The 14885-nt window shown below is 43.2% G+C and overlaps 1 protein-coding gene across 1 annotated transcript in view; it reads right to left on the bottom strand.

Annotated features, from left to right (window-relative positions):
- LOC308562362 (uncharacterized protein C18orf63) overlaps positions 1 to 8595 on the bottom strand; it is a gene marked incomplete at both ends in the record, with an annotated part of 30794 nt that extends 22199 nt beyond the window's left edge. The window contains 4 exons of the mRNA XM_081148347.1: positions 127 to 238; positions 4403 to 4459; positions 6422 to 6500; positions 8462 to 8595. Coding sequence (XP_081004473.1) covers positions 127 to 238; positions 4403 to 4459; positions 6422 to 6500; positions 8462 to 8595 — 382 coding nt within the window. The remainder of the gene's footprint in view (positions 1 to 126; positions 239 to 4402; positions 4460 to 6421; positions 6501 to 8461) is intronic.
- Between the last annotated feature and the right edge of the window lie 6290 nt (positions 8596 to 14885).

The raw sequence follows: 14885 nt of genomic DNA, 5'->3' as shown, positions 1-14885 counted from the left end.
TTAAGAATGCTCTGGTTGGGGTTATGCTTTTAAAACTACTCCCTAATAATATCCTGAAACTAAAAACAGATGCACATAGTAGAAGTGATGTAGTTCAGAAAGCCAGTGACTGAAAGGCGTAGTCACCTTGCACTAGGAGATGGCCCACTTTATTCCAGGCTGGGGCAAGTCTAGCTGTGAGTGAATATGAAAGACAGTTTTGAAGAATTACAGGCATTACTCTTTGTGGTGCCTCCACCTAAAAAGATCAAAGGACAAAATTTGAGCAAATTACACCAATCAGTATGTCCCTATAAGCTCACAGAACATGTCTGTCTTTCGATCACCACCCAGCAGAATGGGCTGTTCTGGATGTTAGTTCTAGTCACTGCTGTAGTTATAATCCTGCCTGGTTCTAAGGTTACAGAGTGTTAAACTACTTCCACTCTGAAACCACGACCATGCCGTGCTCTAACAGCCCTGCTTGCCCTGGCCCAAGAAACCTGAGTTTTCAGGGCTCCTGAGCCACAACCTTCCACTTTACTTTGTGTTCTGCTCTACATGGAAGGAACCAGGCCAGAGTGATGTTGTAGTATTTTTCACAGTTGTTCACACTAGTTCAACACCAGAGAATGATGAAATACTCACATGGGTACCAGCAAAGAATCTCTACTTGTAGAGGACTTTTTAAAATGAGAACTTCTGACCAAGGAGAGTAATAGGATACAGACTGATCCTCCCACTTAAGGCAAAACTAAAACACTGGGAAAGTTCTATAAAACAATGGTTCAAGGACACTGGACATCAAAGCAGCAAAGGAAAGCAGTCCTAAGAGATGGGAACCTATGGTCACTCCAACATACTGACTGAAGAGGGTTCCGGGCTGCTATGTGGGAAGGGGAGTCTCGCAGGATCCAGGGGACTCTTTGGGGTTGTGGAGACAGAGTTGAGTGTCCAGGGAGACAAGGGAGGTAGAGTTTTGGGGTCAAAGAGTTGGAGCTGAGAGAGCTGCAGAGAGTAGCCTCTGAGACCAGCAGTATCCCTCATGAGTATTCAACTGAGTATGGATCAGCACAAGCTATCCACGGCTGGAGACAAAACCAAGGCTGTTTGCTCTACAAACATGCATGCAAAGTTCAGAAGAAAATGCTGCCACTGCCTCTACTAGCAAGACATACAAAAAAGTGATAGCGCCAAGGAGAACTGTCTCCCAATATCACCCACCATCGTTTTCATACCATTTTGGCTTCTGGTGAATTTTCCCAGGATGCAAGTAATTAATCTGTTGATGGGGGACAAGACCAAATCTGTTCAATTTGTCTCATAGAGAATTTAATCAAGGCTACTATCAACAGGACTCCAAGCAGTGGCATGAGGCCAACCTGCAATGTTGACTTCACACATGCCCCCAGGGTCCAGGACCCAAGCAAAACAAATCCCGTAACTACCAGGATCTACCTTACAAAGCCAAATGGCTTCCTCCCTGCTTCTGTGTTGCCTTCCCCTTGGCCTGAGGTATTAACCCAGATACAGTAGACAGATCAGCTCACTCAGTCTTGGCAAGCAAGGAGGAAGTCTGGGCCAATCCGATCATTCACAAACATGATGACTGATGATCTGGACGCCTTCAAGGGCAAAGATGGTATTACTGATCACTTCAGCTACAGTCAGGGGCAATTTCTCAGTAACTGATAGAACAGGTAGACAGAAAACAAGCGAGAATATAGTACCTAACACTATCAACTAACGTGACCCAATTACCATTTATAGACTGCTTGACATAACAGCAGAGTACACATTCTCCTCAAGGGGTCAGGATTCATTTACTAAGATAGTAAAACAAGTCTCAATAAATTCTAAAAAATTCAAATTATACAAAACTTGTTCTCTAGCCACAACTAAATTAGGAAGCAGAAACAGAAAGATCCCTGGAAAATCCCCAAATATGTGGAAACTACATAAACTTCTAACCAACCTTTAGATCAAAGAAGAAATAACAGGAATTAGGAAATATTTTGAGTTGAGGAAAATAAAAACAAAACATGCCTGGGCGGCATGGCTCAGCCACTGAGCATTGACCTAGGATCCAGGAGGTCATAGGTTCGATCCTCAGTAGCGGGTGTGCAGGAGGCAGCTGATCAGTGACTCTCTCATCATCTCTCTCCCCCTTTCCCTTCCTTTCTCTGAAATCAATAACGACATTTTAAAAATAATAATAAACCAAACCCAAAATAAGCATAAGAAAGAAAATGATAAAGACAAAAATGAAAATCAATGAAATACAAAAGAGTAAAACAACAGAGAAAAATCAATGAAACCAAAAGCTGTCTTTTCAGATCAGTAAGATTGTTAAGCCTCCAGCAAGACTGGTCAGGAAGAACACACATTACCCAACATCTGGAATGAGAGGAGGCAGCATCACGACAAACTCCACAGGAAGGAAAGCGAGCAAGTATTATAATTTGACAACTCAGATGAAATGGACATATTCCTTGAAATAGATAACTTGAATAGCTCTATTATCTATTAAAGGAATTGAAGCTGTAGTTTAAAACTTTCCCTTAAGGAAAACTCTAGGCCCAGATAACTTTATTGGTGAATTTTATCAAACATTTATAGGATACTAAAAATTCTACACAAGCTCCAAAAACTTGAGGAGGAAATTTTTTTCTACTTTAAGATTTCTGGGGACAGGGACTTTATCTGGTTCATAACTTTAATTCCAGAAACAGGTAGAGTGCTTAGCATATAACAGATGTTCCATAAATATCTGCTGACTGTAATTACTATTATGCAAAAAATATCCATAAAGAGAAAAATTGAGGGCCCAGCCGGGCATGGCTCAGCAGTTGAGCATCCACCTAGGATCCAGGAGATCGGGGTTCAGTTCCGGGTCAGGGCACATGCCCGGTTTGAGGGATGTAGCTGATCAATAACTCTCTCATCATTGATATTTCTATCTCTCTCTTTCCCACTTCCTTCCTCTCTCTGAAATCAATAAAGATATATTAAAAAAAAAGAGAGAGAGAAATTGAGCAAAATCACGAAGGCTCAAGAGGGTAGGAAGTCAGGCTGGAGAAAGTTCATGAATATCGAGGCATCTGGGACCTGGAAGTCTGGTGAAGGGGGCTAAACAGTTTACTTAGGAGCAATGAGGAACTGGGATACATGGAAAAGGGTAAGAGTATAAACAAAAAGATTTTAAATATTTTGGGCATTGGACAACTTGCAGTGATCAAGTCAAAGATGTGAATTAAAAGACTCGAAAAAAATAGATCACAAAGCGTATTTTTATTAGTGTATAAGGACTATGGGAGATGTGTTTCCAAATTTTTCATATAATCTTAAGATACATATAAAATGATGGTACTTGGTATAAATATTTTTTTACTAACCCAATACTGAAATGCCATATACTCTTGTGCTCAAAAAAATAACTGTTTTGATCTTTAGAGTTTGTTTCTAAAATCATATTGTATCTTCTTGGAACACATTTGTCAAAAAAACCCCACAATTTTTAACTTTAAGTCAATATATTAATAAAAAGATGAAATTCTCCAAGAGCGGGCCAACAGGATGGCAAAGGGGTCCCCACTAAATCATGAGACACTTTCCACAATAAAGAACAGAGTTCTGTAGGGATTCCCAAAAGACCCAGTTTCTAGAGCTAGGTAAATGACACACTGTAAATCTGGTCCTCATAGTTCAGACCTGTCTTAGCAAAAAGATTCAATACCCCTTTCCCACAGATTGTGGCTGACAGCTGAAACCAGCTTTCAGGTTCTTTAGGTTTCTCAGGGAGCTGCAAAAGCACCCCTGGGAATTACTGAGACTAAATCACCCTCCTAGGACCTAAATAAACTATCTCGTCTTGGAATCGACCAGAAACCTCATTATCCCGAACCCCAGTCAATCAGCCTGCTGGAATAACAGGACACAGTGCCTCAGAGAAACATGCAGAGACCTGAAGTGAGCTCCAGCCAAGTCTCCATGGCCTGAGTAACTGAGACACAAGAGGTGCTCATCCTACGCATTCATATTTTCCTTGCTAAGGTCCAGAAATTCGCCACATAGAATACAATTTATACTCTTTTGTGCCTCTGCTTATTAGCTATATTGTTATGAACAATATTTTTGTCTCTCTGGGTTTCCTTTTCTTCACCTGTAAAATGGGAATATTCACTTCTTAGAAGCTATATGTGGTAGATAAGACTATACCATGTAAAATGCCTGCAAGAAAAATTAAGCCTCTTCTCCTGTGTCTCTACTAAATGCACAAAGTAACTGAGAAAAAATTGTTCAACTCTTTCACATGCATAGCATTAACTTATATGACAGATACTCCAATTTTTGTTGGCCATAAAAAGAAGCTGAATACAAAATAAGTATAAACAGCACCTGGAATTATCTTTTCAAAACTTACCTTAGCTCCATGTTTTTCAAGATAAGCATTAAGTTTTCCAGCTTTATAAAATGGTATCTATAACAAAAATCCACATTTATAAAAATGACGTAAATATGTTATTAAATGAAACCATACAAGACTTTAAACATTATACAGTAGACAGCACAGAATCAGACCATAATCCTGACAGCTTCTGGCCTGGGAGACACAAGTGATGACCAATCCCTCCCTGAAATAGAATCTGTCGGTACACTCTCAAAATGAGAAAAGCCTTTGTGGGGGTGACATGAACCCAGAAACCATATGAAGAAAGAGGCCAATAAAATTTCATATAATAAATATTTAACACCTTCCGTAATATACAGGAAGTTCTTAGACCTTAAGAAGGAAAATGGACACAAGTGGAAGATCAAGAAAAAGTTCAAAAGGCCAAGGTGCTTCAATTCACCAATGAAAGAAATGTAAGTTAGAGAAAATGTTCTTTGTAACCTAAAAGATTGGCAGATGTGTGAAGGTTGTGAATATCAAGTATTTGTGAGGATGTGGAAATATAGGTTTTCTCATACACAATTTTTTAATAAATTTTTTTAATTTTATATCTTTATTGCTTTCAGAGAGAGGAAAGGAGAGGGAGAGAGAGAGACAGAAACATCAATGATGAGAGAGTCACTGATCGAGCCCGCAACCCGGGCATGTGCCCTGACCGGGAATCGAACCCCGATTGCCTAGATCCCAGGTCAACACTCAACCGCTGAGCCACGCCCGGCCAGGCTCATACACAATTCTTTAAAATATAATCTAGTAGAGACTTTCAGATAGCAATTTCCCAGTATCTAGATTATAGCTAAAATGTGCTGAAATCCCACTTCCAAGAATTTAACCCATAAAAATTACCAAATGAAAATGATGTAATTTCAATGCTTTCTGAAGTACTGTTTGCAACAACATAAAACTAGAAACTAAGGTGTGCATTAGACAGTGATAATTAAATTATTTTATACTCATACAATGAAATACTTCAGTCTTAAAACCAAGAAAGATACATATGTTGACACAGAATAATAATCCAGGAGAGGCCGTTAAAGGGAAAATGAAAGGCAAGTTTCAAAATCGTATGCCTAACAATCCCATTTTAAATACTTCAGTAAATATTTTTAGAGCACATATTTTAAGAAAGCAAAACAAAACACATTTTTAGATGGTTATTTTAAGATTAGGATACTTGAACTCACTACAACTATAAAAACAATCTCCTCCTTGTTCCATAAATTTTTCAGGTAGAAAAACACACAATTAAGAGGCATTAGTGTCTACTGTTCACCAACAGCTTGTCTTTTTTAAAAACTGTATTACGGATGAGAAGAAAAAGTTGGACATACAGCCATATAACCTCGAAGATAAAAGGACTGAAGATTTTGTGCAGCTTATCAGCACTGTTAATAAGTTGATTTCACTGGATTCTGGGGAATTAAAATCTCAGAGTAAGATGATTCTCAGAAAGACTTTTGACAAAAATCTCAGGAGAGTATGATTTTTATGAAGATTTCTGGCCCTTCCTTATCATTCCCAGTTATACACACAGCACCAAGAAATATGTTTCTTGCTCTAATTTTACTAAATATGAATTTTTTTTAAATTTCCAAATTAAAAAAAAAGTTGATCTAAATTCTTTAAAAACAATTGGAGATGTGTTGGGGTGAGAAAATTACTCCTTTATGTTAAGTGTAATTCTAAAGAATAAAATATGAGAAACAACATATCTTTAAAAATTCTGTTATAACATATTTCCTCATTTGCAGTCTTTATCTTAACGTTTATGACACAGAACACTGAACATGAAATTAGAAACACAAAAATGAATTTTAAACATCAGGTATATCAAAGTTAAAATCTGTTAATGGTTCAAGCTACAAAACAGTATAATTTGTCTTCATAAACCATTTTCAACTTGAGCTATAATGAGTACCTGAATTACTGTTTATCAATGTTCCCCCAAATAATTAGTAATAATAACTTATAAAATGTTAAAACACTAACCGCCATCACCACCCAAATTTGGCTAAATATTCCAGGCACAGGTGACACAAGAACATCTTGGTGCAAAAACAGCAACTGTCTGTGGAGATAAAGTATATTAACTTTAAATTGGACTTGCCCACTGTTTTTACTTTATCAGAACATTTTAAAATCACTTCGTTCCAATCAAAAGTTTAAGTTTCTGCCAGGCAAAGACTGTGTTATAGATTTCATCTCTCTCCCCACACCTAGCATGGTACCTTGAACACTGTAAACACTCAGCCAAGATCTGAATTAAAGGAATTATAAAATTATAGATATTGCTATTGATATGTGTGTCCCTGCACCTGAATTTCCTAACCTCTTTCATCTGTGAACGTGAATCCCTCTTCACTTATTATTTACTTAAAAAATATATATGTCTATTGATTTCAGAAAGGGAGAGAGAGAGATACATCAATGATGAGTCAGTGATTGATCGGCTGCCTCTTGCACGCCCCCTACTGGGGAACAAGCCCACAACCCGGGTATGTGCCCTGACTGGGAATCGAACCTCGATCTCCTGGATCATAGGTCGATGCTCAACCCCTGATCCACGGTGCCCAGGCTGAATTCCTCTTTTAAAACCTCATATCTGTCCTAAGTATAGACTTGAAATCTTGACACTAAAAAATCCAGATCTTTTAACCCCTTTCTTCCATTTTCCTTTGTTTTTTAAGTAGCGGGAACAGGGGCAACAGTCTAAGGACTAAACTATCAATGAAGTTCCCAAGTATTTCAATGTTAGAGCTATTGACTAAATTCTTTTCTTGCAAAAATGAAATTTTTTTCCAAGCCAGAATGACATTAGTGGCTTTAGTGTAACATTCAACAGCCAAATTTACTTAAAACAAAAATCACAACTGAAATTATCAATAATTTTGCTTTCAAAGGTCAAGGAAAAGGTGGGAAAAACACAAAAAGGAAGAGTTGGAAAATATAAAAAGTTTCCAAATTACGAATCATCAAGGAAACAAATTTAAAAAACCATGAAATGTGTGTGTGTCTGTGTCGGGGGGGGGGGGGGGGGGGGTTAGTTCAAAAAGTAAGGAGAGACAACCTGTTTTTGGCAGCCTCATCTTTGATGTCAGAACCTGGGTGCAGCAGATACTTGCGTTTATAAGGCCTGCCTCTGTCTGAACCTCTCAGTTACTGAGAGGATGAGTAAAAACACTCCACTCTATGGTCATGGCCTTGTTCAATTTGAGAGCAAACATCAGAAAATCTCCCAGTTTTCTACCCATTTGTTTCCCAAAGGGGGTCACAAATTACAGGTTAGCAGGAAGGGGACAGGCTTCTAGATGCTCCTGGGTGGGAATGTATACAATGGGGAGGAGAAAAGTTTTGTGAACAAGCGCAAAAGGGAGGACACCCCAAATGTCTTTCTTCTGACCCCTAGCAATCTTAGACGTGTTCATTACTCTTCTAGAAACCCAGTTACAGACAGAATCTTGCCATGTATTCTATGTCTTTCTGAGTTCATCAAACAATTGAAGGGACTAACCCATGGTGGGTCCTCAGTAATCATGGAGTTATATTTTATTCTTCAACTAAGCTGCTTCTCAAAGACTATCTTGGGTTAGACATTTCAAGATAGTTCTTGCAGAAATAGTCTTCAGAAATACTCTTATACTGACCTGAATATTAAGAAATTATGTCAATCTCAAATGTTTACCATATCTCTCAAAGTGCTTCATAAACATGATACTCAGTATTTATTAATTACTACCTCTAAGTTTTGAGGAGCCTGATTTAATTCAACAATGCCTATAAAAATTTTAAATTAAAAATATCACACAAGAGATCATAAATATAAAAACTCAACAGTGAGATATTCTATCTCAAATATTTTAAGTCCTTTCCTAAATGTGACCCTATATACCTGGTCAGAACAAAACTGAATTTATTTTAAAATTATATACACACACTGAGTGGGTATTTTGCTTTAAAGGAGATACTTCTAAAACAACTCTCATAGGTCTCAAAGAGTTTAGAAAGCATTAGTTATAAATGTACTCTCACCTGCACATCTTCATTTGTGTGCTCCTAATCTCAGTATCTGCCATCCCATTATGTAGTATTATCCTGACAGTACAGAGTTTCTGTAAATCTGGAAGTGTGATGAAGAAGAGTGACTGCTGCCTGGAGTCATTCATGTTTTCCTGTTGCATGAATGTCTCAGCAATCAAGCCTTTAAAAACAAACAAACAGTAATAAAAAGGTAGTAAACTATACCTACTCATCAGAATATTTGATACTGTGTTGAAATAAGACAATAAAAACAAACTAGAAATTTCAGCAGTTAAACATCAGTGACGTTTTACCTTTAAAATTCTCTAATGATAACTTAGATTTGGTACATTTTTTCTTTTTTTTAAAAAAATATATCTTTATTCATTTCAGAGAGAGGAAGGGAGAGAGAGGAACATTAATGACGAGAGAGTCATTGATCAGCTGCCTCCTGCACACCCCTCATTGGGATTGAGCCTGCAACCCGGGCATGTCCCCTGGCAGGGAATCGAACCAGAATCTCCTGGATCATAGGTCAATGCTCAAATGCTGAGCAACGCTGGCCGGGTGGTATATGTTCTAAGATATAATTCACCTAACATACAATTCACCCATTTAAAATGTGCAATTTAATGGATTTTCCTCTATTCACTGAGTTATGCAACCATCACAATACATTTTAGAACACTTTTGTCATCCCCAAAAGATATTTCAGAACTTCAAACCTGCAGTTTTATACCACAAATAGAATTTAAGTATAAATAATAATTTAAAAAACCCAGTACTGTTTATTAAATGCCTACTCTGCTCTAGGTACTTGATACATTTCCACCATATTGGCTTTATTTAATAAATTCCTTCTCAAGTTCCTGGCTATTCCTAAATTTCATTTTGATCTTTCCTATGGCAATGATCTTTAAAAAATCAAAATATATAGCAAAGTTTTCTGCTGTTTCAGATTATTTCTATAAAGTACTTCAAGGGTAAGGAATATATTTTTCATCATTTTACATGAAAGAAAATGTTTGCTGAATCTCTAAATTATCTAGTTTCCTCTTCCACTAATTATATGGCTGTAAAACTTCTATTTGGGACACATTTTACAGTTGATAATTCACAAGGCATACCTTTGGAATCTATCTTGGGTGTTACTTTGAAGAAAAACTGGAATTTAAATTTAACTTCTCTAATGTGCACAAGTACATCAGGAGAAGAAAACTGAAATTCTAGTACTTCAAACTTTTTGACACCAACATAGTTTCTCTTTAATAAGTAATCACTTACCAGCCCAGGAATCTGGAAGTGTGACTGATGAGCCTCAAGTCTGATCTCTGTAACCGAATGCTTGTTTGGTGCCGTTTGAGCAAGACTTCGAGCTGCCCCTCCTCCCTTGAGAACCACTGTGCTTGAAGGTTTCATCATTAGAGATCACTTGGTTCTTTAAAAAGTGAATGTACTCTTAGGACCTTTAACTAACAAACTCACACAAGGTGTTCAGAACCTAATGATTTCTGATATCGGAAATAAAAACATTCCTTCCTTCTCTCTGCTTTCCCGCTCTCTCCTATGTAAATGTCTACCGGTGTGAAAAGTTAATAAAACACGAAGCACCAATGACTGTTCCCGAGGCAAACACAACCTACCCCACGGTCTGCTGAAGCTCGCGTCCTGGGGAGCGTTTTAGGAAGAGCATCGACTATGCACCAGGCACAGCACACAGCGCAGAACTGATTAGGGCTCGGGTCCGGAGGTGCAACTCTGTGTATTTTAAAGAAAAATAGGTCACGTCACTGTGGGCGAAGACCTGAGACGTCACTTTCATTTCTAAAACACACTTCCCACTCAAATTACTTTTTATGTCATTTTCGCAGTCAATGCCCTGTAGCAATCACCACGAAATTTCTGCGCAGCCCTCCCCTGGCTGTCAGTCTTCAAAGACTGAACATGAAATTGCACGTAAACAACACCGGTCTGTTCAGGAACAGGCCAGAATTCACTTAATTTTATTATTTACAATGACCTTCAAGGCTTTTTTAGGTTCCTAATTAGCAAAACTTGCCGACGATAAGCTTGTTCGCTCTACCCAGACCGTGCAAGGACGACGCGGTGAGGCTGGAAACCTGGGCGGCAGCCTGATCAACGGGGGCCGAGGCGCGGACGCCCCGCTCCGGACGCCCGCCGATTCTCCGCCCGAGGACCGAGGGCCCGGGCGGAACCTGACTCGAGGCGGCCACCGAACGCGAGTCTAAGCTACTTCCGGCCCCTCAGCCGCCAGCGCCTCCGCGGGGCCTGCTGGGAAACCGCGCGCCGGAAGCCCGCCCGCCAGCTCCCGCGCCGGCTGGGCCGCGTTCCCGCCACAGCGAGGGGCGGGTGGACGTCCCCAAGGTCTGTCTTCAGCGGGAACAGGCCGTCTGCAGGGCGGCCGTGCAAACCACTGACAATCACGACGCCCCGAGGCTGGAACCCGAGGGCCTGGGTGAGGGGCTGTCGCCCCGCCTCGCTGCCGCCCCTCGCCACCCCTGGGCTTCCCTGTCGCACGCGGGCGGCGTCCCGCCTGCTGCCCAGCCCCGCCCCGCCCAGCCCCAGGGTCACGGCCGAGCCCCTTCCTCCAGCGCTGAACCGCGCCCAGCCCGCAAAACGCTCCTGAAAATGAAGCCCGCGTCTCCACAGCGGCGCCGCCTCAGGCGGCCCGGGCGCCCTCCGCCCGGCGGGGCCCGCAGCGGCCTCCCTCGCTCCCTCTCCGCCCGGAAGCCTCGGACAGGCGGGACCCGCAGCGGCCTCCCTCGCTCCCTCTCCGCCCGGGCGCCCTCCGCCCGGCGGGGCTCGCAGCGGCCTCCCTCGCTCCCTCTCCGCCCGGAAGCCTCGCCTCTCTCACTGCCTCCGCAGAGGCCCCCGCCTGGTCTCACCTCTGGAACTAGCGCCCACTGTTCACTCCTGGTCCGTGCCCCTCAGAGTCCTCGCGCAACCAAGATACTCTCCCAGCCTGCCCTGCAGCCCAGCAGCCCCCAGAGCTCCCAGCATGCCCTGCGCACCACACGCTCCCAGCCTGCCCTGCGACCCAGCAGCCCCTGGACCTCCCAGCATACCCCGTGCACCACATGCTCCCAGCCTGCCCTGCAACCCAGCAGCCCCCGATGCTCCCAGCATGCCCTGCACCCCCAGGGACCCCGGAGCTCCCAGCACCCCGCGCGCCGCAGCTGTCCACGCGGGCACCGGGGAAGCTGGCAGCCCGGGCGCCCCCGCGGCTTGTGGGGAAGCGCTGGGTTGGCCCCGGTGGGTCGGGTCCTGGAGGGAGAGGGAAGCTGCATCCGCGCAGGAGGGCCGCTGGGGAACCGCAAGCACCGAAGGCGGGCGCTGGCGGGCAGTCCGGCCTCAGATACCCCGGTTCCCCCCCAGCGCCCCGAAAGCCTGCGGCAGCCGGATCGCCCGGGACGGGATGTCCTGCGGCGGCGACGGTCACTCACCCCCGCGGCGTCCTGCAGCTCTCCCGGGTCAGGCGCGGAGCACTGGCCGGCGTCCCTCCCTGCGCCTGGGGCCAAGTCTCACTGGGGGCGGGGCGGGAGAAGAGGGTGGGAAGGACACCAACAGGGAGGGTGGTGACCCGAGCTCTGCCGGCACTGGAGCGGGACGGAGAGCCGGGGAGCGCGGGGGCGGGGACGTAAGGCCTGCAGGGGCGGGGAGCTCCCAGGACCCGCGGCCAGCGCAGAGGCCCGAGGCCGGGGGTGACCAGCAGCCGCGCTGGAGCTGGGAGGGGAGCAGTGGCTCGAGGCCCGAGAGGTTCAAGCCGAGCAGCAGTGTCGGGCCTGGCGAGGCCCTCCGGGCTGCGGCGCGGGCACGGACGGAGGGGCAGGGAGGGCGCTAGGAGACGGCGGCCGTTGTCGGAGGGACGATGTGGTTTGGAGGTGGTGAGACGGCGTGGGATTGCGAAGGTGCTTTGAAGTTAGGCCTAGCAGGCTTTGGGTGTGCATTGGTGCGGGGTCTGAGAGGAGCCAGGCACGACTACACGGTTTCTGTACTAAGGACTGGGAAGGGGGGTTGCCTTTGATTGAGGAGAAGACTGTGGGAGCACCAGGTTTGGGGATGAAGATCAGGAGGACTTCGGCACTGGACATGTGACATCGAGAAGGGAAGGGGAGTTGCTCTGGGGAAAGATCTGTAACAGGTGGTATTTAAAACCATGAGACCAGATCAGATCGCCAAGAGAGTGAGCGTGGGCAGAAAGGAAGTCCAAACACTGAATCCTGGGAAACTCCCATGTGAGTTCAGGGAGATGAAGAAATCACATGGGTGGGCTGTCGGGAAGTTCTTATTAAGAGAAGATTTGGCACTTCTCAACTTTACATCTTACCAGGTTCCAGCAGTTATGTTGTGAAAGAATGAGACTTTGTATTGTGTTTAATGTTTGCTTTACAGTTTAAGAGTAATTATTTCATTTGCAAAATCAGTTTTGGCAAAGAGGAGTGTTTTTAATTTTTTAAAAATATATTGATTTCAGAGAGAGGAAGGGAGAGGGAGAGACAGATAGAAACATTAACGATGAGAGAGTCGTTATTGATTGGCTGCCTCCTGCACTTCCCCAACTGGTGATCGAGCCCACAACCCAGTCATGTGCCTGACCGGGAATTGGACCCCGATGTCCTGGATCCTAGGTCGATGCTCAACCGCTGAGCCATGCCCGCCAGGCACCAATGTTTTGTTTTTAACAACTTCTACAGTTATTTGAAAGTGGGTGGGACTGAAATCTGAAACAGTCTTGACATTGGATTAAAGAGGTAGCCATCCACTCAAGAGACACATGGCTCTGCTAGAAGTCTTGGGGAGATTCAGCAGTCCTGACAACTGTTAGGGAAATAGTATAATTTTGGTTTACTATTTTCAAAACAAATAGGAAAATTATAACATTAAATGCAAACATTAGAAAAGAGACAAAGTAAACACCCCTATGCTCACTGCATAATTCATAGTTGCCAAGACATGGAAACCAAGTGTCCTGTAGTAGAGGACTGGATAAAAAAGATGTGGGAGCCTGGCCCGGTGTGGCTCAGCCATTGAGCACCGACCTAGGATCCAGGAGATCTCAGTTCAATTCCCTGTCAGGGCACATGCACAGGTTGCCAGCTCGATCCCTAGTCGGGGGCAGGTAGGAGGCAGCTGATCAGTGATGGCTCTCTCATCACTGATGCTTCAACTCTTTCTTTCCCTCTCCCTTCCTCTGTCTCAGATCAATAAAGATATGTTTTAAAAAAAAAAGATGTGGGACATGTACACAATGGAATACTATTCAGCCATAAGAAAGGACAGAACACTGCCATTTGCAATAACATGGGTGGACCTTGAGAATATTATGCTAAATGAAATGTTAGGCAGAAAAAGCTAATAACCATAGGATTTCACTCATGTGGGATATAAAACTGAAACTCATGGACATAAACAGCAGTGTGGTAGTTGCCAGAGGGAAGGGGGTGGGGGGGTGAGGGGTGAAGGGGACCTAATATATGGTGACAGGAGAAGATTTTATTTTGGGTGGTGGTCAACATTGCAATATACAGATCCTGTAACATGGGAACTCACACCTGAAACCTGTAAGGTCATATTAACCAATGTCACCCCAATAAATTTAATAAAAATAAATGAGACAAAGTCTCAAATCAGTAAACTTCCACCTCAAGAAATGAGAAAAAAGAAAAGCAAAAAATAAACCCAAGAAAAGCAGAAAGAAGGAAATAATAAGGAACAGAAATCAATGATATTGAAAAGAAAGAAAAACAATAGAAAAAAATAAAAGAGAAAAAAAGCTGGCTCTTTGAAAAGATCAATAAAACTGACAAACTCCTAACAAGGTTGACCAAAAAAAAAGTGTCACAAATTACTAGTATCAGGAATCAAATAGGCTATCACTACAGACCCTACAGACCGAAGGATAGTAAGGGACTACCATGAGCAACTATATACACATATGTTTAACAACTTGGGTGGTGTGGACCAGTTTCTCCAACAGCACAAAGTACCACAACTCATCCAGAAAAACAGATAATTTGAATAGTTCCATAACTGCTAATGGAAATTAAACTCATAGTTTAAAACTTCCTGAAAAAGAAAACTGCTGGCCCATAGGGTTTCACTGGGTAGTTCTACCAAACATTTACTTTTTATATCTTTATTGATTTCAGAGAGAGGAAGGGAGAGAGTGGAAACAATGATGAGAGAGTCTTCATTGATCAGCTGCGGCCTGCACTCCCCCCACTGGGAACTGAGCCCACAACCGGAGCATGTGCCCTGATGGAATTGAACCGAGGTCGACGCTCAACTGCTGAGCCACACCTGGCCCGGCTCTACCAAAGTTTTAAAGAAAACACTGTACGTAATCTTTTCCGAAAAATAGAAAAGGGAACACCTCTCAACTCATTCTATGAAGCAGTATTACCCTGATACCCGA

This window comes from Miniopterus schreibersii (genome assembly GCF_964146895.1).
Source record: "Miniopterus schreibersii genome assembly, chromosome: 10".
Classification (NCBI taxonomy): Eukaryota; Metazoa; Chordata; class Mammalia; order Chiroptera; family Miniopteridae; genus Miniopterus; species Miniopterus schreibersii.
The sequence above is the reverse complement of the archived record's forward strand: the minus strand, read 5'-3'. Positions and strand labels throughout refer to the sequence as shown.